The sequence below is a fragment of the Drosophila biarmipes genome, chromosome 3R (assembly GCF_025231255.1).
Source record: "Drosophila biarmipes strain raj3 chromosome 3R, RU_DBia_V1.1, whole genome shotgun sequence".
Classification (NCBI taxonomy): Eukaryota; Metazoa; Arthropoda; class Insecta; order Diptera; family Drosophilidae; genus Drosophila; species Drosophila biarmipes.
In genome coordinates this window covers 5,707,840-5,733,340 of record NC_066616.1, presented here as the reverse complement: position 1 = coordinate 5,733,340, position 25,501 = coordinate 5,707,840, and the positions used below count along the sequence as shown (strand labels likewise).

General features: G+C 42.5%; 3 protein-coding genes across 3 annotated transcripts; 2 read left to right on the top strand and 1 right to left on the bottom strand.

Moving 5' to 3' along the window:
* The first annotated feature begins 4,071 nt into the window (after nucleotides 1-4,071).
* On the top strand, nucleotides 4,072-21,863 carry LOC108027439 (homeotic protein labial). The gene is made up of 3 exons (XM_017098888.3): nucleotides 4,072-5,501; nucleotides 19,571-19,989; nucleotides 20,968-21,863. The coding sequence occupies exons 1-3, from the start codon at nucleotides 4,274-4,276 to the stop codon at nucleotides 21,220-21,222; spliced, it is 1,902 nt and encodes a 633-aa protein (XP_016954377.3). The 5' UTR covers nucleotides 4,072-4,273; the 3' UTR covers nucleotides 21,223-21,863.
* A 1,350-nt stretch (nucleotides 21,864-23,213) lies between these two features.
* LOC108027440 (methylated-DNA--protein-cysteine methyltransferase) lies at nucleotides 23,214-23,939 on the top strand. The gene has a single exon (XM_017098889.3). The coding sequence runs from the start codon at nucleotides 23,330-23,332 to the stop codon at nucleotides 23,906-23,908; it is 579 nt and encodes a 192-aa protein (XP_016954378.1). The 5' UTR covers nucleotides 23,214-23,329; the 3' UTR covers nucleotides 23,909-23,939.
* Nucleotides 23,905-25,394, bottom strand: LOC108027441 (signal peptidase complex catalytic subunit SEC11A). The gene is made up of 4 exons (XM_017098890.3): nucleotides 25,193-25,394; nucleotides 24,864-25,123; nucleotides 24,168-24,345; nucleotides 23,905-24,104 (listed from the first exon to the last, which is right to left on the bottom strand). The coding sequence occupies exons 1-4, from the start codon at nucleotides 25,259-25,261 to the stop codon at nucleotides 24,054-24,056; spliced, it is 558 nt and encodes a 185-aa protein (XP_016954379.1). The 5' UTR covers nucleotides 25,262-25,394; the 3' UTR covers nucleotides 23,905-24,053.
* Nucleotides 25,395-25,501: the final 107 nt, after the last annotated feature.

The window sequence follows — 25,501 nt, the reverse complement described above, 5'->3', positions numbered from 1 at the left end:
ATTTAATATATATAATATATAATATAATTTAAAATGAATGAACTCTGGGAAACTGCAGGAGAAATATAATATTTAAGGTAGATAAATTGGCTATAATAAGAATATTTAATCAAAAAGAAAGGAGAAACTTTCAGGTCTATTACCAACATCATCAGATACGCAGTGGTCATTTGAACAATATCAAAATAAAATGTCAGATACAATGTAATACTAGTAAATGAAACGAAAAACGGCTTCAAAAACTTATCTTAACAATCGAATTGAGTATACCGACATACGGATTTAAAAAAAAACTGGCTACTATAAAGGACCAATAACAAACAAAATGTTTATGCCGTTTGTGTTATAACAGACATTTTATGAATTTTAATGAAACGGAGTAAAGTGGACTTTAAAAACTTCACAAAACTTCCCAAGACGTTCAGACAGACGGACATGGCTAATTCGACATATTTTAAGGGACGAAACGTCTTTTTCTATCTGACACAGTGCAAGAATATCTAGTATCGTCATGCTCATTCCCAATATTTTATCTCCTTTGTTATACTCTCTTCCAATTTAAAACATTTGTGTACATTGCACACGTATGATTTTAGCTCCGAGTAATGGCTTTACCTAAAAGGCAAAGCTTCCTTTATTGTTTTTAGTAATGTTGTTTCAAACATTTCTTCTTAAAATTATAACAAACGAATTTTAAAACACCTTATTTAAATAGATACAAGTTTATTAAGTAGAAATAACATTATAATCTCATTACAACTTAAAATTTGGTTTTTAACTAATTATGCTTAATATGATATAGTACAAATATTGAAAGTAAAAATTCAATCAAAATCGATACAATAGCCTACTATACTGTTTTGTTACAATTTAATTGATTTTTTTTAAACAACAAGAAAGGAAGATAACTTTGCCAAGCCGAAGTTTGTATACCCTTGCAGTATTAAGAAATAATCAACGTTAGTAACATCTTGTAATAAGAAATAATCAACGTTAGTAACACCTTGTTAAATTTTTAAGGATTGTTGCTAGCTTCAGTACTATTATCCGATTTTAATAAAATTAAACTCGAAATTCAGAACTAAATAAAATTTTTATTTTCAAGCGTAGGAGGTTATATGTTTAAAAACACCATATAATGATTTCAGTCAGAAGTTTGCAACGCAGTGAAAAAAACGTTTCCGACCCCATAGTATATATGTTCTTGATCAGCGTCACTAGACGAGTCGATCTAGCCATGTCCGTCTGTCCTTCCGTCTGTCTGTCCGTTTCTACGCAAACTAGTCTCTCAGTTTTAAAGCTATCGGGCTGAAACTTTCCCAAAAGTGATCTTTCTATTGCAGATAGTATATAAGTCGGAACCAGCTGGATCGGACAACTATATCTTATAGCTCCCATAGGAACTATCGGGGGAAAAATTAAATAAATTTGTTTTCTTATCATTATGGGAGCGATGAGATATAGTTGTCCCATGCGGCTGGTTCCGGCTATTATACTACCTACAATAGAAAGAAGACTTTTGGGAAAGATTTAGCCCGGTAGTTTTAAAAATGAGAGTCTACTTTGCGTAGAAACGGACGGACGTTACTCAGCTTAGGCAGCAATGCGATATTGTAAGCCGCCACCTATCCGCAATTTCAATATTTCTGTGGGCGGCAGACAGATTTAAGCTCTGTGGGCGGTTTAGTATTTGTTGCAACTTTTTTTTAAGTCAATCGATAGGTATTGTTGAGACAAAATTAATTCAGATAAAATGTTCTTTTCTAGCATAAAAACTGTAGGCTCTACAGTTTTTCGCGGATTTTTGCCGTTAGGGATTTCAGCGGACATCGCTAGATCGACTCGGCTAGTGATCCTGGTTAAGAATATAAACTTTATGGAGTCGAAAACGCTTCCTTCCACCATACAAGTAATTATTTCGATACTTTATTAAAACATAAAAAAATTAATGGGATAGTTCGCCTTATTTTTCTTAGCCAAAATTTCGCTTCAACATTGAACAACTACATTGTTTTAACAAAAATGAAAAAAAAAAGAGGAAATATCGCTTAACTCCCCTGGAGCTGTCATGCGATGTCCCAATCCCTACACAATGCTGAAACAAGGATACCTTGGCCATTGCATACATTTCGCTTTAGCCATGTGGGACAGTTTCATTTTTGGGTTCGGGATTGGGCCGAGCTATGTTGGTTGTGCACATATGTGTGTGTATTGAGAGACACTCACACACATCCTGTTACTATTAATTGCTGCTGTCCGAAAAATATAACAAATCACCTTGGAGCGTTGGGCAGGAACGCCCGAAAGGACGAAACGAATGGCCACTCCAATCCGCCCTTCCCTCGCCCTCGAAATTCCCCGTGCGAGTGTAGAAACAAAAACTTGTGAAAATGTCAATCAAGTTGTACAAAAAACGAACGAAAATTCCCAATCCGAAAGAGGAAGGAGCGGACAACGAAGTTTTCCAGACAGCCAAAGATGATGCATTGTGCGTGAAAGGTGCATGAAGATATCTGACGGTTGTATCTCTATCCCTGCCAAGTGACAGACCCATACACCTGATAACTCTTAGGGGGCGCCTACGAATTGCATCCCACTGAGTCAGAGTCAAGACCCGGAGATAATGTCAGGCCTCGCAGTCCGTCGGGGTCGGGGAATACGTTCGACGACGATTTAAATTCCACAGTGCAGCCATAGATGAGCTGTCATATGTGCAAATGACGATTGACAGCTGCCGCAGTCAGCATCCGTTGGCAGCTCCTCCTGGTCGCAATCCCAGTCCCGAAACCCACTCCTAGTTCCCACTTCCCAAGCCCAGTCCCCTGGCAAGCTCCTCTTCCCTACCTGCCTGTCAATTCATCTGGGAATTTCGTGCGAGGTGCTAAAACGTGCCAAACCACAAAACAAATACACAACATTGGATTTCCAGTTAAAACAAGACGTCGACATGAGCATGGTCCGGTCAGGGGCGTAACTTTTAATACTATCAGCGGGCGGCAGGGGTGGATTAGCTTGGAAGCGAATTGGGCCCGAAGCAGAAGATAGGGAACCTGTTGGTTTTTGGGCGGTCTGTTGTCTACTTTTGTTTTAGCAAACAAATTTCTGGTAATTTGAATTCAAATTTGTTTCTCTACATTTCCTGGCAATCAGATTTTGCAGATGTAAGGCGTTTTGCTTACTTACATTTTTATTGCTATCCAGTTTATTGGTATAGGACAGTAGAAATACTCTTATCTGATATTTTAGTCAAACATCTTAGTTATTATATTAAAGCATTGCAATTAAAACACTATATGTATAATGTTTTGTTTGATACAATCAGAAGTTCAATGTCAAAACAAGAACCTTGATATGTAAAACATAAAGATTTATAAGAACGTATAATACATTTCTTTTTTATGAAGAATATTTTACAATAGTATAGTAAGTGGCAACTGCAAACTCAAAGAAATATGTCATAAATTCTCTAAAATACTTAAACATATATATTATAATCAAAGAATAAATGGTGTGTAATTGTCTGATTTTATGATTATGACCCAGGCTGATTCATTCGTATAATGCCTCAAATGGTAGAACACAGTAAGCTACGTAATTAAAATGGATTAAATCGTTTTTAATATTTGAAGCAATTAAACTATATCTTGGAAATCCGAGCTAGTGGTAATCCCTGCCAGATCAACCAGCTTATTGCATAATTTCGACTCCCTCCCCTAATAGATCTCCCATCTTGAGTCGCTGGCAATCCGCTCCTGCCATGGCGACTAGCAAAAAACCCGGGCAAACAGAACGAGAAAATCTAAATGGAATCGGCAACTGCCAAAAACCGGTAGTGGGTATACGCTCTATATGACTAACCCCCGAACCAACACCGCTGATAAGGCCGGTCATATGGGCAAGCCGGGAGAGAGAGCGAGACGACTGTCGGAGCTCGTGCGCAGCGCGCACAAGAGCAGGCGAGACGACAGGCTGTGCGCCGAGGGGCGTGGCCTAAGTCGAGCGGTTGCACGGTCTGGAAGAAATCGGGTTCCGGCCAGTAATCAGTCACGACTTGGTTAGCGCGCAGGCAGCACGTCGTCGTCCGGGAGTCGTGTTCGCAGTTCGATAGAGATAAACCCAAACCCAACCGATACCACTCGACCGTCGCGCAATATTCTCGAGGAGCAAACATAAGAAACAAATACTTCAAGAACTGTGTGCGGCTAAGTGAAGTGAACTGAGAGATATACCGGTTATATCGGAGTTGGCGAAAGTGCGGTTCCGGCTGGACAATATGATGGACGTAAGCAGCATGTACGGCAACCACCCGCACCACCACCACCCACATGCCAACGCCTTCGACGGCTACAGCACCACCACGGCGGCCACCGCCAATGCCAGCAGCTACTTCGCCCCGCAGCAGCACCAGCACCACCTGCAGCAGCAGCAACATCAGCAGTTGCAGCAGCAGCATCTCAGCTACAGCGGCTACGAGAGCAGCTCCCCCGGCAACTACTATCCGCAGCAGCAGGCACAGTTGACTCCGCCGCCCACCAACCACCAGGTGGTGCAGCAGCAGCAGCAGCAGCAACAGCAGCAGCAACAGCAGCAGCAACAGCAGCAGGCGCAGCAGCAGCAGCTCTATCCGCACTCGCACCTCTTCAGCCCGAGTGCGGCGGAGTACGGCATCACCACGAGCACGGCCGCGGGAAACCCGGGTACTCCGCTGCACCCCAGTAGCCACTCGCCGGCGGACTCCTACTACGAAAGCGATTCGGTGCACTCGTACTACGCCACAGCTGCCGTGGCCACCGTTGCCCCACCCAGCAACAGTTCGCCGGTGACCGCCACCAACGCCAGTGCCAACAGCAACACGCAGCAGCAACAGCAGCAGCAGGCGGCGATCATCAGCTCGGAGAACGGGATGATGTACACCAACCTGGACTGCATGTATCCCACGGCACAGGCCCAGGCTCCAGTCCACGGGTACGCCGGCCAGATAGAGGAGAAGTACGCCGCCGTGCTGCATGCCAGCTATGCCCCCGGATTGGTGCTGGAGGAGCAGGACCCCATGATGCAGCAGGCCACGCAGTCGCAGATGTGGCACCACCAGCAACACCTGGCCGGGGGCTACGCCCTGGACGCCATGGACTCTCTGGGGATGCACGCGCACATGCACCACGGCCTGGCCCACGGACACCTGGCCAACCTGGCCGGCAACTCGCACCAGCAGCACCCCCAGCTCCAGCAGCAGCAGCCGGCGCACCAGCAGCAGCAACACCCGCAGAACCAATCGCCAGCGGCACAGCAGCAGCACCAGAACTCCGTTTCGCCCAACGGCGGGATGAGCCGCCAGCAGCGCGGAGGAGTGATCTCCCCCGGCAGCTCCACGTCCTCCTCCACCGCCTCCGCCTCGAATGGCGCGCATCCTGCGAGCACACAATCGAAATCGCCGAATCATTCCAGCAGCATCCCCACCTACAAGTGGATGCAGCTCAAGAGGAATGTTCCCAAGCCCCAAGGTAAGTCAAGCCCAGTATTGTAGTCCACAAAAGGAGATTATATGCTCAAAGGGAGTCTCTGATAATCGAATCTTCCTCAGTTGACTTTAGTAAATTAAAGATAACTTTTAATAAGTTTTCGATTAAAACATAAAAGTTTCGAAAAGAAAACTTTATCTAGAAAGTTTTAAGAATGGGAATTCCTATAGTAACCATTCAATATTTTATTTTTCGTTTGTTTTTAAATACCTTTACTATAAAAATGCTTTTGAAAAGAAAGCCGAATGAAAACCAATTGATTTCTAAAAAACATGATTTTCTGAGATCGCTTTAAGGTAATGGAAGCGTATATATACGCTGGTAAACAAAAATATAAAAGTATTTAAATCGAATTAGAATCTCGCTAATTTTATGATTTACGAATGTCAACATTGGTTTGGCTATGTTTCTTAGTAAGCTTTGAATGTAACTTATTGTACATCTTTTAAACCGTCAACATATCTTCACATTCGGACCACTTTTAAATAATATCTGGTTTCGAGAAGTATCTGAATATGTGAAAACAGATCATTAGGCAACGCCTCTGGCAATTAAAGAACGACATATTTCTTTAACTGCCACCCTTCAGCATTTCGCCTACCTGACTGCAAAAAAAGTGTCAACTTAAGTGGTCCTCTCAATAGATCACAACTAGCTTGGGAATATATTACGCTAATCAGACAGCAATTATGCAAACATGCTGTCCCATGTATACAAAAAATTGTTTGTTTAAAGATTGAGCATTAAAGGAAAACAAAAAGTATTTAAAAAATCATAAAACGACGACTTTCAAAACTGATTGACAGGCCAAGATGCAAGAATCAGTCAACCAGTGAAACCAGAAGAAGATGAATAAGAATGAGAATGATATGACGTCCAAGGAGCGGATTCGACAGAAACAAACTTATAAGAAACAGAATAGTATATGAAGAAGTAAAGAATCAATGCTAAGCTTACAAATATGAACAATTAGAACTGCAGAAATATTAGCAAACAGAAAGCACGTTGATGCGTCAGAGAAAACGTCAAGAAAGACGTCCAACCGAGGGCATGTCACCTAAAAATAAGAATGTCTCCTCAAATGCCAAAGATTTCCCCGCATCTTGCCTGCGTCCTGCAACCCGGCTACAGAATCTCAATTCTCCCCGACCTCCAGGTCCCACTCCACCTCTCATATTTTCGCCGTTCCTTGGACTCTCCTTTGGCATATTTCTTGCATATTTCAGATAATTTTGTCAATGCCTGTGCAGTCAGTCAGGTTGTCACTTGTCACATTGCCGAGTGGAGTTTTGTATCTCGGAATTAGCCAGCTAAGAAAATGTGTTTGCTTTGATAAAAAGATTCGAGCAACGTATAAAGTATTCGATAAGTAAAATGCTGATTATCCACAAGAAGCAGCTGCCACTGAAAACGGGTATTTTTATTGATACTTCATGAATTGCACAAAATTCGAGCGTAAGCTTTTAATTGCTTTTCTAAGAGTTTGAGGTCAGTCAAATAAATAAATATCAACTTACTGAATGAGACCTGGGCAAGTTTTTAAGGCTCACCCTTAATTTGATATAGTTGTTGGGAAAGGTTGAAGAACAATGTAAGGCCATCAAAGCTATAATACATCAAAGCTATAATTAAGTTGATTAAATTGCAATCGTTCGTATTTTGTTATATTTCTTATTAATTCTTGTCAACGCTTGATTTAGACAGTTAAATGCCAAAACTGTAGAGATTAACTTTGCATTTTTCAGCTCAAATTCTGCTACCCCCGTTCAATATATCATTTATGCCGCCTCCCAAACCTGCTGACCAATTTCAGCTGGCTTGTGGGCCTGTTGGTAATGCACTTAACCTGTTCATGAATCGGGTTGCACAACTGACGCTGATCGCTGATACCGGAGCATCGAGCGTCGGACCACTTACAGTTCAAACGTTAATCCCTTGGCTACACCAATAATCATACAAATATTTGCTTATTAATGCTGAAAAGTGTCATTTACATGCATCGTTTTCAATTAAACGACGCCACAGAGGACCGAGTCGAACGCAGCCGATCTGAGATCCCAGATCGCCGATCCGAGATCCCCACGCCGCACCCAAAACCGAACCGCCTCGAGACCCAAATACGATCCCAAAAGCCCCTCGAATGACGCGTGCAAGTGGAACCAGGCGCTAAGAGGAGGGAGCTGGGTGGGGCTGGGAGTCGCAGATTGCACCGAAAGAAAATTAATTAATTTGTAATGGTTAATTGGCAGATTTGTGTAGTTCAAAATCTGCTTCTGATGCAAATATTCGGATATTCCTAACTCAAAAAGTTGTGAAATTCAAATTTCTCATTTGAAAATTCTGGAGTGCAAATCATTGATTCATTATGGTCAATTGGGCTATGCTTTTTCTCGGTGTGCTGCAGGGGCGACCACAAGTCAAACAAACAATTAAAGCGTGCAGCCCGCGGTCGGGAGATGCAGCTCGAATCCAGAATGAAACTTGGAGCCAGGGGCGGGGGCTCAAAATGGGGGACAGGGGCTGCTCCCCGGCATGCCGAACTGGAACTGGAAGTCAAGTTGGCTGTCAGAAAAAATGATTATTTAAATAAGAGTCTCTCGTTTGAGCCTCGCTGCAACCGAACTGTCACTGAGCAATGATCTGCTGCCTCGTGGCTCCCCTGGAATCCCTGGGACGCTGGGTGCTGGATGGTGGATATTGGAGGCTGGAGACTGCGATGCCGGGAGATGCTGCTCGCTGTGAGCACATGCTTGGGTCCATCTGTCATGTCATCCATTTTCAGGCAGGGAAACAGCATAATCAGCAATCATGGTTATAAATGGTAGCATTCGACATATTGGCATTCACGCACATACCGGCTGGATGTGCGCTGACCAGTCTGCGATTCAAAGAGTTCTCTAATGTGTTAATCAGCATTTTTCAGTAACCAGACCACGATCGCCGGTCGGAGTAGGAAGGAAAAAAGAGCTTGCCATGAAGATTAATGGACATTTTTACAGGGATTTGTCACTGACTAGGAATTGGTTTAAGATACACAAATACAGCCAGGGAACTTTCTACTTTTTCAGTTACCAATATCAATCAATGTGCGAAATCTCGAAATACTTTGACAAGATTATGATGACACCTAGATAAAACTAAAATTAGCCAAAGTTGAACAAAATAAGCCAAGAAAGGAACGAAAAACTTATCCATCATTCAAATGTCAGGGTTAAAGTATTTAGAACTCATAGGAACTCAACGTTTGCGTACGAATTAGGCGCGTTTCGAGGGGAATAAGCTAACGCATAGTACGCAAAAGAAAACATTTAACAAAATCATTTTGATAGAATCCGTAGACACATTAGCAGTGTAATGCTCACATTGAATACCAATAAAATAAAATATACATTTGACCTCTTAAGATTTCTCCTCCATCTTCCATTGATTTTTACCTCTTACATTCCGATTATCTCCCCTATTAGCACCCAACTAAGGTTTTTACGACCTGATCTAGTGATAATTTTATTTACTTTTATTAGCCCTTTGATGGGTCCTGGCGTAATTTCAAAGTTCCCAGCGAACCAGGGGTCAGCCTTGTTGTGGTTGAACAGTTTAATTAATGCCTGGCAACTGCAAGTTAGCCGCTGTTCTGTTCGTGTTTTATTGTTTTTTAAACGATCTACCACTTTGTTCGGGAACTTCGCCCCCTCCCCTGGGGCGGGTGGGAATTTCCACACGCAAAGCTACTGCTCAGAAAATATGAAATATGAAAATAGCTGACAAAAGTGAAGGAAACTCGAATTAACATAAATGTTGGTGGAAAAACGAAACGCTAGAAAACTTTTGGCCAAAAGGCTGCCAAAGTGTTAGTTCTCTGGGCCAATGGAGGCTCAGGGGTCAGGGGAGTGGCAGAGGAGGGGCTTTGGCTTGGGGTATTCAACATTTATTTGATGTGATGTTTTGATATTTCTTGACACCAACACGCGACGCGACCCGAAGAGCGACGACTGTGCCACAATGAAAACGAAATGAATTAATTACGTGCATTTCAAAACAGAAATTGGTAAGATATATAAACCAGCGAGCGGCGACCGAGAACCCCGAAACAAAGACCCTCGGTCGAAAATGAGGCAGACTATTTAAATGAAATGATATTGTGGATAGAAAAGTGACCACCAGGAATGCGAGATAACATCAAACGCTTGCCCAAACCAGCCGCAGCGAGCTGAACCTAACCGAACAGAACCGAGAGCTCGACCGGGAGCCCCGCCCGCCTGTCTGTCACCGACGTCGTCATCGTCAGTTCTGGGCCCTGGGCTCTGGCTCTGAGGTCCGTCACAGAGGCTAGTTGGTTAGAGATCGCAGCGTGAGCGGTTCGGAATGAGATCTGGACAGCAACCAATACACTGGTTTCATATATCAAAAAACTATTACATTATCATCTATATTTCCAAAGCATTGTTTTGGAAACATCTCCTAAAAAGCTAGATTTTCGTATCACCCAAAATTGTGTTCAATTTCAAATTGTACACTTGCCCAGTTAGATCATTCAACTGCATAGATCAGTTATTTGATCCTTATGATAAGCTAACGCAGTTATGCATTTAAAATCGATCAGAAATATATTGGGGTCTTAGTTATTTTAATGCATATTAAACATACTTAAAATTATTTCCCTTCTTTCTAATTAGACCCAACACTTGGTTTACCCAATACATTAAGTTATTATAAAAGCCTTCACTCGCGACCCCCTCACGCTTCCATCCCTAGCTTGGGTTTTCGTACTCCTCCTCCAACCTCAACCAGAAACAAAAAGGGCCAAACCGGAGCCAAAAAAATGTATGGCATGTGTCGTGACAAATTTTGTTGGTTGGCGCGCGCTGAGTTAACATTTTTGAAAGCGTATTATTAAATTTCTTTGCCCCTGGCTCATTCCCCCCTCTCCACACACCTCAATCAGGGTTAGGGGGTCCCGATCTAAACGACATCCCAGAAACCGAGGGCTCACAGCCTGGCTTTGACTTTTATTCGGCCGATCAACGAATCGATTTGTTAGGTGATAAGCCCCGGCTAGTACTTACAATAATTACCACTTAAGTGGGGTGGGAAAGGGTCAGTCTGGGATCCGATTCGATTCCCAATCCCTATCGCACTCCAAATTACCCATACTGCCAGCCAACTCCGTCTGCACTGCCTCAGTGACATTTACACACCTAAAATGTCAGTTTTCATAAAGTCTGACTCGATTCCAGGCGAGTTTCTGGAGACAACATGAGAAGCACATTAGTCCAGTCCGCGTGACAGTCGGGGCAATTTCGGAAGGGGAGAAGCCGGCAAGGCTGCTCCCAAAAATAAAAGGAGACAACGGAAGGCCGATATATAACTGCTAGTTACCTGGTATTTAGGTTTACTAGACAAGTTCACGTAGGTCATATTATACTTCGCTACAAGTAACAATATACCGCTTCATTTTGTTTTACAAGTTGAAAAAGGATGTTAACTGCTATCCTTAAATATGTCGTCCTTATAAATTGCTTTTAATTTTGTAATTGGACAAAGTTAATTTATTTATAATTACTTTAAAAACTTGAAGACAAATTCTAAAGCTAAACCAAAATCGATAAAGCTTGAATAAAAGTCCTCCATCTGAACGAAGAAAATGTGTGGAACGAGCCAAGTTCCCTTTCCGAAAATGAGTGACAGCCCAACTACGCTGCATTAAAGGATATTCGTTCGAGGGTGCGCTTTCCCGATGTCCTTCCTGGCAATGTGTTATGTAATATTAAGCACAAATATACACAGTGATGTGGGTATCTGCGGAGTTGTTTGCCCTGAGCGGACATTTGGTGCAAACAGTGCGCCAAAAGCGGAGGATACGGATATCTTATCTGCTGTTTGCATTCGGTTGGCGTTGGCCCAAGGTTCCCGTCCGCCGCACATCCATGGCGCCCGTATTCCGTTTCCTTCGGCGCTGGCCGCCTTAATACTTTTCAAGTGTATAATTTAGTAAATTATATAAGTATCGCGTTACGTGGCCTGACACAAGCCCAAACACACTCAGCCCTCCACTAGATATCGACGATAAATGCGGCTCAATATCGTTAGGTCTTGCCTTTTGTTTTCCCTCCTGTTCGTCTGCAAAATTGCACAATGTCATCGTAGTCTTTCGATTTTCCAGAGAACTTTTGTTCCGATAGGGTTATCAATACACAGCTAATTGATTGTGATTTATTTGTGGCTGGGACTTCGTGGTTCAGGTCTGTCCTCCCAAACTACACGTTATTTTTAAGTTGATTTCTCTAAAAATAAATTTCGCTTGAAGTGGCTCGAGCACAGGTGCAAGTCAAGTGGATTATCGTTTGCGGAACTGGTGAAATAAGCTAATGGGTCAACAAATACTGATTTACATTCGTAAAAATAAAAAATCAATAGCCGTAGAATGCGATAATTCCGCCCAAGATCATGTGTACTTTTTTGGGAGGAAAAGCCCATTCCACCCAAATGGAGTTTCGTTGTAAGCGGCGGCGGTGTACAAAATACCTTGCGACCTAATGAATCATTTGACGAGACAAACAGTAGTCGGCCAACAATTTAAGCTGCTCCCAAACTGATTTGCGGCCAAAAAAAAAGGTAAACAATGAGACAATTGGTTCGGGCAATGAAAACTCTTGCTCTGCGGTGCGCTTTGAATAGTTGGTCAAAAAGCTCGAGCATTTAGCAATTGATCTGCGAATCAAAGGCGCCGCTTGAGCCCCAGAGCTCTACAATTGTCTCGATTCCTCAGTGCGCCGCTGTGCGAGGTGATTTCATTCCAAAATTCTCTCCGTACCCTCGAACGGTAGATAAAATGGTAAACGAAAGCTGTCAATTTGAAGTCCCATTGTCTACTCCGATTATTGTCTCCAGTTTTACAGCTCTCGCTTTGGATTGCGTTCGACGATATCGGGCACATTAGGGAGCTGTCCACCACTCCCAACTCCCGATCCAACCGATCCACCACCCCGCAGATAACAACAATGGACAGCGGGCGGCTTTAAGGCGGGCAGTCTAGTGTCCAGAAAGGTATTAGCCATGAACGCCTGAACTTCAACTTGACTGCCGATGTGTTTTGTTTAGTTTCCATTCGGCCGCGAACGAGGCCAACTGATGGATGTCTCCTATCTGTCTTTAGGCCCGGCCACTAGGGACAGAAGGGTGGTATTAGGGCATTAACTGTATGACCCCATAGAGGCTTAGTTCAGATTGAAAAGATTTGATTCGACGATGATTGAGAATTGATGGGAAGTATCGAAAATTTAAAGCAATGTGAGAAACTACGTGGGGCTTGCAAACCGTTGTTTACACGCAATTAGCCATGGATTACCTACAGCTAAATACTTCATTATCATTCAAATACGTTTTTGCACTCGTTTATAGTTTTCTAATCATATGTATACATTTTTCTGATTTTAATTTATTTAAACTGAAAATGCCTTGCATAAAGCTCCAGCCAAGTTCGATCGAAAGAGGACTTTGAACCTCGTGATTCACGTTTTCACGCCCGAGTTATTCCTAAGCCTCGTAACACTTGGCTATGACAGTTCCAATCCAAGGACAAGCAAAAACCACCATAAGCAAACAACCAAATTAAAATCTCAATTTTGTAAGAACGGCTAAGAAAAAAGTACACCGAGAGGGAAAAAATGATTTATTATATAGAAATTATCTCATGTAAACAAGTCAAGTCAGTTGCCAGTGCGGCTAATGCCACTTGTCTCCGCGGAGGCCCCATAAACCGCCACCCCCTCGCACCCCCTCGCAGCAGTCGGTAAAATTTGTTAATTTGTCTAATGAAAATTTCATATACTTTTTGTGGGGGACTCGGGAAAATCCAAAGTAAACCGAGGCCTATGAGCCAAGTCCCAGATATACGGGTTGTATTGAAGGCGACAGTCTGAGGCCTGAGGCTCGGCGTCTTGTCTGCACGAATTTCCACGGCGGGCACGAAGATTGATGATGACATTAGCATCATTGTCGAAAAATATTTCTTTTAAAGCCAGCCAAAGGACCAAGGCAGCAACCTTTTCCTCGCCATCCACTTGAGAGGCAAAATGTTTGGAAATTTGTTTTGTTGACATTTTAATTTGCAAATACTTGGTGTGTTGTGTGCGAATATGGACATGGTCGTGTGTGCGAGCGAATGGAGCATTAATTGAATTAAATCATCAAAAAGGGGAGGCGAGTCGGGAAGTTGGGGGTCTGGGGTGGGGAAGGGCCATGTCAAGTGGAGCCACTCAAAGTGTTGACTGTCAGCCACACGCACACCCAACTGGAGTGTGTATAAGTATATATGTATCTCCGAGCTACTATGTGTGCCAGCCCACATTTCCTCTTTTTGGCATTTGGCAGCCATTTTTATTTGAGCGTTTTCCCCTTCTTCTTTCTTAGACCCTATCAAACACCCTTATTTCTTTCCTTACTTCAACAGCTCTTCAGCAAATGTCCGTGTGTACGGTGTACTTATGTACGAATACAAAAGGGAAACCATGGACATCCACACATCTGCACATGTGTTCGGGCATTTTCGTTTGGTGATCCGTCATCTTGTCAGAATGTATTATTCGAATTAAGATTTTACTTTTTTTGCTGCTGCTGCCATTGAATTGAATTAACACAAGACCGAAAGAGCAGCTGTAGCTCACACAAATGAAAAACCAACCCCCTTCCCACATCACCCACCCCCTGGGACCAGTAACTCCACTCACTCACTCCTATTTTTACGTGCAAATCAAAGCACTTTAGCCTGAGTTTAAAAATAAATACCCGCCAACAAGTAATTAAAACTAAACACTAGCTTTTAGTCGGAAATGTGGAGTTGTCAATGCTATCGGCAGGGGAATGAGAAAGCCACTTGGGCCAATTATCGCCAAAACGGGGAGATAATCTACCAAATAGTTGTCAAACCCAACTATATTTCTTGAAAATACCCACAATGAACTGTCGATGTGAGGTGAAAGACAACTGAAATTAAATCCACGTTTTGGGAAGGACAAGAATGTATAATAGACAAATAGAAAGGGTGGTATTTTTAACTGTGTGTGATAGCAACATTGCTTTTTTAAAAAGATTTACATTTTGTACTAAATTTTTAAAGAGTGATCAATTGGTTTCGCCGGCAGCTAAAAACTATTACAGTTAAACAACTAGATGACAAAAAATGAATGAATGGTGAGAAACTACTCAAATTAAAATGGAAACCTTTCCCACTGGCTCCGAACTCCTGATACAAGTTCGACTCCAAACGCTTCCCAGTATGCCTGGGAACCAAATCCCGTGGAAGGGAGTCATAACCATATCACAATCACCTCCATACAACATGCCTAATTTAATTTTCTCCCCGAACACACTATGTTAGGCAATTTCTTATCGCCAAAAATATGTAGTACAAATAATGTCGACAATTTTGATTTTCGGGTCTATCAGATGGCTACCGGAATTCAGCCTAATCTATAGAATAGAAATAAAAGTAAAGCAAACAGAAAACAGTAGCCAAAACGTTGCTATTAAGATAACACAAATATGTGCATTCGAGTATCTGTGTAAATATTTAAATCGAGTGTGTGACGGCGACATAATTTTCCGAAAGGTAAACACCCGATTGAGATGTTCGATAAGGAATGAAAACTTCTTCCGGGCGACAGAAGAGACAGTTGGCAAGATTAAGAACTGTTGCTCGGGCGCCAGCTGAGACATTTCCAAATGCCCTGAAGAAGGTTAATATCTGACTCAGGCGAGCCGCCAGCTTTGTTTCTTTTTGGGATTTCTTTCAAAACTTCGAGCCCTTTGTCGAACGATTTCCATGTGTGTTAGACATCGTGACTAATAAGCAGCGGGACGCCGCTATGCCCATACAAACTTTCAATTAAGCTGGAAAACTTTGCCTCACCTTTGTGGCAGGGAGCTGGGTTTTTGGGGCAACGATGATCTGTAGATACAATTATGGGAACTCAGTTATTGTGCATTTCACGATTCGTGTTCGAAATGTAGATTCCAAGATACGACTGCATCATCGCATGACATGTGGAAAAAGTCACGGGTTGACAGGCGGCCAATAAAACTGACAGAATGAATGGACATGGCTCGTGGATTTCGACGGGATTATGGACGTTTAGTCAAGTCAGAGTCGGAGGGTCCGTGCACCGGACTCCGAAATGCCAAAGAGTGTTGACTGTGCCTAATTAGCTGGTCAACCCTCCCCGAAAGGGTTTTCGGCTGAAACTGGCACTGCCAACTCAATTAGTGCCGACTGACCTCTGGCCAGCGGGTTGAACATCTGTCCGGCCAAAGCAAATAATCCAGCCTCTGTTGATTGCAAAATATTATGGTCTATATTAGCTATTTCGATCCTTTCCCATTGGGGCCATAAATTACCCGCAGGTGATCAATCACTTCGTCGCCAAAGCCACCGATCGCCAGCATATTTCGGTCAGCTTTTCGTGCACTTTTATGGCCCAGATTAGGGGCAGCAGAATCGGTTCTCGGACGTCTCGCCACATGACGTTGATGTTGATGTGCTGTTTAATCAACAATTAAAACAATTTACTTTTAATTGAAATATAATTTTCTATTTGCACTCGAATTAAATATTATTATCAATTGAGCCGCCGGCCAGACGGCGTTCCACGCACCACGGCCCGGGTCTCCAGTCTTCGCTCCACGGTCTACGGTCTCCGGCCCCAGGCCCACTTAATCGCCCCAAAACGGACCCCATGTAATGCCAGCCGGGCTCACAGATTGCCGGCGAGTGGGTGAGTGTGGGCGAGTGGGGATCTCCGCAAAGTGGCAGTGGCGCCTGCATAATAGAAATGATAATATTATTATATCATATCAAAATGGCCGTTCTCCAGCGGGTGATTCACGGCCCTAGGGAACTGTACTTGAATTTGAATTCAAGGACAAAGACTAGACTACTGCGATTCAAATTCGATGGGTAGTGATAGAAGGTGAATCGAGTACTACTACTTAATCCAAGTGGTCAACAAAATGTTTATTGGAAATTGTATTTTCGCTTTACGAGTAACTTTTACATTTAGGTGTATTTTACTTAACGACTATTAAGAAAAGGTTTTTCTTTCTTATATTAAGGTGTATTTTATTCAACTATTATTTAAGAAAGGTTTTTCATCCTTAGAATAAAATATTTCACACTTTCCTACGCTTGGATACAAACATCTGTAACCTAGTTTCGGCTTTGAAAGTCATTGTTTAATAAACAACCTCTGGCCAACCTCCAATCGAGACAATTGTGAAACGGATTTCCCCAACCAGAAATGCAAAAGTCAACAATCGCTTGACCGGGTTAAACCTGCATTGTAATTACCGCTAGTTGAGATGTTATCGGATTGCATTGACTCCGGGTGGCGCCCCAAGCTGTTGCACTTAGCGGCTCTTCCCCTCCCGGCGCATCCACCCTTTGGTAGTTCTGCTGCAGCGACGGTTGTTTACATTGATTGTCAACAGTGTCAGCTAAGCGCCGTGGTGCCAGCCCACTGTCCCACCCACCCCCTCTGGGATGGCCTTCAGCCGGAGGGGGTGGTGGCTCCGGCTCCGACTCCGTTAGCCGCGGAGTTTCCCTACGCACCGTCCTCCGCCCTCTCCTCATCGAGCACGGCATTCGGAGCAGTGAAGTGGAAGCGATCCCCCGATAATGCTCTCTAAAACTAATATTACAAAGTAGATATCGTTTGGCGCCGGACAAAAGCGACAGTGCCGCCAACTGGCCGCGACGTGTTTGACAACCCGAGCGACACCAGCAGCGCCCGAAGCAGCCGTGCCACTAACAGAGGCCGCACCGTACCACAGTGAAGCCAGACACGCGAACAGGACAAGTTTTCATTTTCATAATTGCTCACCTTAAGTGGCAAACTTTGAATTTTTAAACATTTTTTAATAAAATTCAGATATACAAAACCCTTATTATTTTCATGAAATGGTTACTAGTAGCTGTTAGCTACAGCATTAAAGTTTTTACTTTCATGTGGGTGTGATTGAACGGATTGACCCCAAATAACAACTTGAATCATTAAATCATTTATTGGCTCAAACCTAGTATAATATGCATTGAAAACCAATCGTTTGTCAAGTTTTCATATAAGTTAATACTTAAGAAACGTTAAAACAAATTTTCTAAACGTTTTAAAATAAATAATATAAATCATTTGGCTGGCTGCTTTAAAATGAAAATTGTGATCCTTCGTTTTAATTTTTTCTTACCCATTTATTTCAAAACTCCGATTTTAAACAATGCTATTCTTTATCAACGGAATGCATTTCAATATCTATAGTGGAGTGCCAACCATTATCATTAGTTATTTTCTTTACGAGGTAAGAGTCGAGTGCTGGCACTTTATTGTACCTCGAATAAACTTGCTTAGTCAAGTATTCATTTTCCAAAAGGTAGATTTAACTACTCCCACGCCACTGTTCAGCGATTGGCGGCGGCATATTGATGGCCCAACCGGAATGCAGCAACTCCCAACTGTCGCAGTCTTGGCTGCCGTCACTGCTACCGTGAACGGGAACGTGAAGGTGATTATGGCTGTGACTACGACCGCGACTGGCGGTGCAACTGCCGCCGCGTTTGCCCAGTTTTGTTTGCCTTCTTGCTGGAAATTTAAATGCAGCCCAGGCCACTCGGCGCGGTAATCCTGGGGCTTGTTTTCTTAGACATTCCTGTGTGCATTACGATAGGAGAGTGGCGGTTCCAGCCCGACTTGGCACTTATCGATGGGTCCGCGCAAACAGTACCCGAATCCCCGAAAGGTGCGCGCCCGCTACTGTGCGGATTTTCGACTGGATGCCAATTTGGGTATCGGTAGCACTTAGAGAGCAGTCATAAATTCATCACTCATTCGGCTCTGTAAAACTCATTTATTGCCCTGGCTCTGGTTTGATTTATTGCACTCGCAATGGCCAATTGCCTAAAACTGTTAAACCAACTCGATAACTAAACGGGATCGGGCATATTAATATTGCCACCGATCGGCACCTTTTAACGTGATCGCCGTCATCACCGAGTCGTAAGGAAACTTGTGATGGTCGCATAATGCTTATTAATTGATTTGTGCTGTAGAAATGTTCCCTAAGATTTATGATTGTGTTAAAAGGTTTTTTATGAGCTCCAGGGCTGGCGATTTATATACCCTACTGCTGCTGGCTCCATAAATTAAAGAACTACGAAACCCCAGTTAGCCATTTACTGTGTCGCAGTTTAAAGATCCCTAAGGGTCTTATCCGAGGGACACATCCAATGTGACACCTGTGAATTGGTTACCCACAAAAAATACAAAAATAATTGGAAACTGCAATTATCCGCTCTTCCAACCACACTCGTTACGTCTTTAAGAAGTTCCCGGCCTAACGAGCAATGCTAAGTCCCAGACAGGCCCACAAGTATTATAATTCCCGAACCTCCCACAAGACGAGGTGAGAGTAAGGGAATCAGGGTTAGAGATCCGAATGCCCGCTGTCAGGATAATCCCAATATTTCCAAACAAACCTATTGAGCGCATTAAATCCTTCTATGGAAAGGCAAACGGCCAAAAGGAATTATTTTCATCATCGTCGGCTTTAGCCACGGGGCGCATGTCAAATTATGAATAAAATGCAAAATCACGCAAACAAGCCAAAAGTCAAACGGGAAGGAGAGAGTTTGGGGAAGGGGCAGGAGGCAGGAGGCAGGCAGGGTCGAAACTCTCACAATGATTAGCTGCGACAGCTAAAGATCAACGTTAAGGGATCGCCCGCCTCACCTGAGCTCCTCCCTTTGCTTCTAACCACAACAAAGCACACACGAAAACCAATATTACACTGAAGAAATCACCTGTATTCCATAAATTTTAAATTATTCCTGATAGTCCGTTTGGTGAATTGTATCATAAGTTAATTGAACTTTTTTGTAAAACAAAATGGGCATCGTTTAAGGTTGAGGGGTTTGCCAAAACCTCATTCGTAATTCAATATCTTAGAAAAGTTAAGTCCGTAAAAATGTTGGACAGTGTATCTCACAACCCTCTTCCTTTCCGATGCAGCACCGAAACTACCTGCCAGCGGGATTGCCAGCATACACGACTACCAGATGAATGGACAGATGGACATGTGCCGTGGCGGAGGAGGCGGGGGCAGCGGCGTCGTGAGCGGCCCTGTGGGCGTTGGGGGCAACGGGTCCTCTGGGATCGGAGGTGTCCTGGCCGTGCAGAACTCCCTGATGATGGGCAACAGTGCGGCGGCGGGCAGTGCCCATCCCAACGGCATGGGCGTGGGCCTGGGCAGCGGATCCGGATCCGGACTGAGCAGCTGCAGCCTCTCCGGCAGCACCAACAACTCTGGCCGGACGAACTTCACCAACAAGCAGCTGACCGAACTGGAAAAGGAGTTTCACTTCAACCGCTACTTGACGCGCGCGCGACGCATAGAAATCGCCAACACGCTCCAGCTAAACGAAACTCAGGTGAGGAAACGTGTTTTGAAAATAGTTTACCGAGGGCAAAACATTTAAAATTAATTTAAATTAGGAGTTTACTTTGTTTATATAAATGTATAGCCTTGTAAAACATTCAGTAAAGTAGTACAATCAATTAAACACAAGAAAGGAAGTTAAATTCGGCAAGGCGAAGTTTGCATACCCTTGCAGTTATAAAAAATAATCAACGTTAGTAACACCATGTGAAATTTTAAGAATTGTTGCTAGCTTCAGTGATATAAAAAAAATTATTTCATTATTTTTCTGACCGCTTCCTTTTCCCACCAATTTTCCGAACGTTCCTGTGGCAGCTATATGATATAGTCGTCCGATTTTGATAAAACTAAATCCGAAATTCAGAACTAATTTAAGAATGTTATTTCCAAGCTTAGGATGGTATAATTTAAAAAACCAAAGATATAATTAAGAAAAATGTCCGATAATTCCTATGGGAGATATAAGATATAGTTGTTCGATCCGCTGGTTCCGACTTAAGAAGGCTTTTGGAAAAGTTTCAGCCCGATAGCTTTAAAACTGAGAGACTAGTTTGCGTAGAAACGGACGGACCGACGAACGGACAGACGGACATGGCTAGATCGACTCGTCTAGTGTCGCTGATCAAGAATATATATACTTTATGGGGTCAGAAACGTCTCCCTCACTGCGTTGTAAACTTCTGACTGAAATCTGCAAGGGAATAAATATATAAAAATTAAAGCAGAGGGCTAATCACTAACATTTCACAAACATAATTATAAAATTTGTCTGTAACACAATACAAAACCTTTTGAAAATGGTGGATTTAAATACTATATTTCCATACAAAAAGTAAATTGAAAGCAATTTCTTGATATTTTTTGATTTGAAGCATTACAAATTTACCATTAAAAAATCCTGGCAGCTCATCCACAAGCGAGATTACCAACGCCCAAATCTAATTATTTGACTTTCCCCATCTTCTTGCAGGTTAAGATCTGGTTCCAGAACCGCCGTATGAAACAGAAGAAGCGGGTGAAGGAGGGCCTCATTCCGGCGGACATTTTGACGCAGCACTCCACGCCCGTGATCAGCGAGAAGCCCCCGCAGCAGCCACAACAGCCGCCGGAGCTGCAGATGAAGCCGCAGGTCGGAGATCTGGGCGGGAGTGATCTGGCCGCAGGAGCAGCTTTGGCACCTCCCACAACATTAGCACTGACAGCACCGGCAACCAAGCAAAGTTGAAGGACTTTCTTCTATGTTAGTTGTTATTGTTATGCTGTTGTTGTTGCTGCCGCCAAAATATTGACGCATTTCGTTGTGATAAATTAATAGAGAATGCACAGAAGATCGTAAAAAACTAAATAAGGAAATACAATAATTTAATAAATATTATGTCACGTAGCAAATCGGGAGTGTAAGCCCATACAAAATGTGTAATCAAACGCTAGGAACTTGTGGAATCGAGGTGCCATATTCATCTAGGGGCTGTAAATACTTAAACTAACATTTCGCATTGCCGCAGCTAATGTTTATTGGACTAGCATAAACCGAACTCAGGGTTATTAAAAAATTAAACTTACTTAAAAGCACGCAGAGCAATTGACAAAATACGAATACAAAAATCAAAAGGAGAATCCAAAACTAAAATATTTGAAACTTTACAAGAACTATACCAAGTAGAACCCCTAGCGTAAACCCCCGCCCACCACCCCCACTCGTCTGTAGTATTATTAGATAAGTTTTAGGATGCCCCGAGTTATTCGTTTTGTGCTAGAAAGTAATCGGTGAAACAATCTTGATGTACGTCTGTATATTTAATCTAGTCCTAATTGTAATATAAATATAACTGTACAACACAAGTATGAATAAACAATAAACGAGAACCGATTGCAAATTGTTAATAAACAATGAGGACAACTTATTTCGAGTGTGGGCATTACAAGTATATCTCTTACGAATTGTGGACGTTTATTTTTGGTAATCACCGATTTCTAAGTATGCCGATAAGCAAGGCAACATTCGACTGGGGATTTCTGATGGAAAGGGCAGTCGCCAAAACTGCCCTGAAATAGGACTAGGGATATCATGATTAATTGGAATCCAAGAATCACGGTCAAAACATGATTTGCAAAATATCATTGTACACACAGACCTGGTTTGAAGATTACTTTTTATATATTTATCACATGTTTGTAAAAATTTGAACCTAAGGGGGATTTATTGATTTTTTTTTTGCCTTTGATAACATAAGTTATTTTACCGACAAACCAGGAAATTCATCAAATGCTTTTTTCCAAAACAGTTTTGCATACGGTTGATAGATATGATTTTAAGACCACATTATAGATTGCCCAAAAATTAAAAAATAAATCGACATTCCGTCCCTTTTATTTGTGGACAATGAATCATTAATTAAGCAAAACTAATAGTTGCAATTCATAATAACAAACGAATGAAAATTCGTTTTTATACCCTTGCAGCATATCTTATAGCTCCCATAGGAACTATCGGGGAAAAAATTAAAAAAAATTATATCTTTTAACATATAACCTTCTAGGCATGGAAATAACATTTTTTAATTAGTTCTGAATTTCGAATTAAATTTTATCAAAATCGGACGCCTATATCATATATCTGACATAGAAATGATCGGAAAATTAGTGGTAAAATAATATGAAAAAATTATATCTTCGGTATTTTTAACATATAACGTTCTAAGCTTGAAAAGAACATTTTCTGAATTTCGAATTAAATTTTATCAAAATCGGAAGACTATATCATATAGCTGTATAAAATTATAGCTGAAAAAATTATTTACTAAAGTTGATTATTGCTTATAACTGCAAGGGTATACAAACTTGGTTTGCCGAAGTTATCTTCCTTTCTTGTTATTTCTTCTGTAAATTGAGACATGCATATAGATATAATATTGCTGAAGGTAAAGCACATTTTTTTGCTGATAAATTATTAAATTATTGGAAATTTTATAGAAGTAAACAATTTATGGAACGACCATAAATGGGGTCTCTTGAATTCTCAAACAGTTGTGTTATTTTTTTAATTTTTGATTTTCTCGAGAGTATTTTGTATCTATCGACGTTTTTCTTTTTACGACCACTTTTTGTGGTATTTAATTAAAAAAAATTAAAGAAGCAATCCTTGTTCTTGGTTTTTTAAGATACCTCCTAATTAAAACTCAGCAGGTTTCTGACTTAACTATTTGTAAATTAATCTGGCAACCTTTGTGCTCAGAACGAGGTATTTTTTGGGGCTCTAGTTCAGGTCACACTGCATACTTTCATTCACAACATTCCCAAAACTAAACTTGAAAATTAGGCGCAAAGAGACAATGTGGTTCGCTCGGGACGCCCGAATTCAACTGATTCCGTTGGAGAGTCCTCCAAAGACCTTATGCTTCACCTTCCTGGCGACCAAATTTGGCCAGATGATGATGTGCGTCACTAAGCATGCCACAGTGGATTCGAAAGACAATTTCGCAATTTGCGTGCTCCATTTTGTGGATAAAAGCGTTGAGAAAACTTACGAGGAAGTTCGAAAGCGTTGGTCAAAGTCTGAGCTCCAGAAGGACGACGCAACCACCCAGTTGGTGGCCAATAAATTCTTCGGGAACGACAAGGAAAACTCGAAAGCCATACCAATCGCCATCCTGGGCACGGAATTCCAGTTGTCCGTGTGGCGGGCACTTGCGGATCTGACGACTGGTGAAACCTGCACCTATTCCCAACTGGCCGAGCGTATGGGGCGTCCGTCAGCAATCAGAGCTGTGGCCAATGCCGTGGCCAAGAACGAAGTAGCCATCCTCATTCCTTGCCACCGCATTGTGTCCCAGAACGGAGCATCTAAGTACCACTGGGGTGCTGATCTCAAGCAGCAACTCCTCGCTTTTGAAAAGTCATCGAACTATTAAAAATTGTTACTTGTATCTTTATTGAAACTCAGCTCCGCACAAAGGTCGTTCTGTTCGGGTGGTAAGGAAATGGAAAATGCAGACAGGCTCGAGATTGTGCACTTCCTACTTATAAATTGTACCTACAAATTAAGAGCAAGCCACGTTATTCCCGATGCAGCAGCACGAAAATGGCCAGGATGGAGAGAATGGCCCACTGAAGAGGGAGAAAATTCAGGAATAAGTTAGGAAAATACAACAACAGAGTTGCTAGACCTACCTTCACTTTGGGATACTCGTTCATGAAGATCGTGATGATGCCCACATAAGGCAGGAAGCCCCTGGCCCGGCCCACAATGTCCTTTTTGGTCAACCACAGCTGGTTGGGCGCATATAGACCTCGGTCGTCCACGTTGTTATTGTCGCCCTTGGTCAGGAACTTGACGGAACCATCCTCCCTGTCGCAGGAAGAAGAGAATTTTAGCAATTCACTTTAGATTTTTTTTTAAAGGTGAGGTGAGAAAACAATTGAAAACTGTATTCACTTGAAATAACTCAAAATTATGCATTATATCAGGATAAATAGTTTATAAAACTTTAATAACTTCCTTTCCAAGATTCTTCTAAATCTTCCGCACCGAAATTAGCACATCGCTTAAAAAATATTTTAAAACAAGGAAAAAGGCTTCGCCTCAAAAAGTTCTTTAACTACTCATAAAGAAGCTGAGAAACTAAAAAAAAATGTTTGTATATATGGGTAGTCAGATAAGGATACGAACAATATATAATCGAATATCTCTACGTTCCCTTGGCACATATAAGCAACATAATATTTAGACAAATAATTTTAAACAAAGATTCTGCTAATCGAGGATAGATACGCCCTAAAGCCTAAAGTCCACGGCTACACACTGCTATTAAACTATGAGTCTAAGCCCCCTCTGGGATTATTATCCCTGCTTCGCAGGACACTCACTTCTCGTGCAGCTTGATGACGCGGTGCACTATAGGTATGTCTCTGCCCTCCACCTTGAAGACGACGATCTCGCCAACGCGCACCGGCTCCTCCTTGTAGTTGGTGAGGAAGAGGAGGTCGCCGCGGTGGAAAGCCGGCTCCATGCTGCCACTGAGCACCACCACGATCGGGGACTCGCTGCCGGTGACCACCATCAGGCCCTTCCAGATCATCAGCGCCGAGGAGACGATCATGGCGAAGCTCAGCACCTGGTACAGCGACTGTGGAGGGGGGAATCCGGATCAGGATGCTATAAATGTGCATATGGCCGAAAGAGCGGCGCCACTCACCTGACGCTTGTTCATTCTGTTGAAGTCTCCCAGCATCTCGTCGATCTGCAACATGCTGGCTACGCCCATGGCTGCGGCTGTGTGTTCGGGGTCCTTAAAGAGGATATTAACCTATCTAAATGCAGTTTACGGGCCTTTAACAAAACTCTTCGGCTTCGTCCACGAAGACAGAAAATTACATACACGTATGTGGCATAGTGACTAGAGCTGGGCTAAGCATCCGCGATAGTATCGATAGATCGAGTGCTTTGTTTGGATTTGGGAAAGACTGTCGCGGTTTTATATCGATAGTTATCCTTATAATATTGA

Bases quoted from the DNA above. Each gene is read 5' to 3' on its own strand.
- LOC108027439 (XM_017098888.3), top strand. From the start codon at position 4,274: ATGATGGACGTAAGCAGCATGTACGGCAACCACCCGCACCACCACCAC. The intron at 5,502-19,570 runs GTAAGTCAAGCC...TTTCCGATGCAG, and splicing joins GAATGTTCCCAAGCCCCAAG to CACCGAAACTACCTGCCAGC. The intron at 19,990-20,967 runs GTGAGGAAACGT...ATCTTCTTGCAG, and splicing joins TCCAGCTAAACGAAACTCAG to GTTAAGATCTGGTTCCAGAA.
- LOC108027440 (XM_017098889.3), top strand. From the start codon at position 23,330: ATGTGGTTCGCTCGGGACGCCCGAATTCAACTGATTCCGTTGGAGAGT.
- LOC108027441 (XM_017098890.3), bottom strand. From the start codon at position 25,261: ATGGGCGTAGCCAGCATGTTGCAGATCGACGAGATGCTGGGAGACTTC. The intron at 25,124-25,192 runs GTGAGTGGCGCC...CCCCCTCCACAG, and splicing joins ACAGAATGAACAAGCGTCAG to TCGCTGTACCAGGTGCTGAG. The intron at 24,105-24,167 runs GTAGGTCTAGCA...CTCCCTCTTCAG, and splicing joins ACGAGTATCCCAAAGTGAAG to TGGGCCATTCTCTCCATCCT.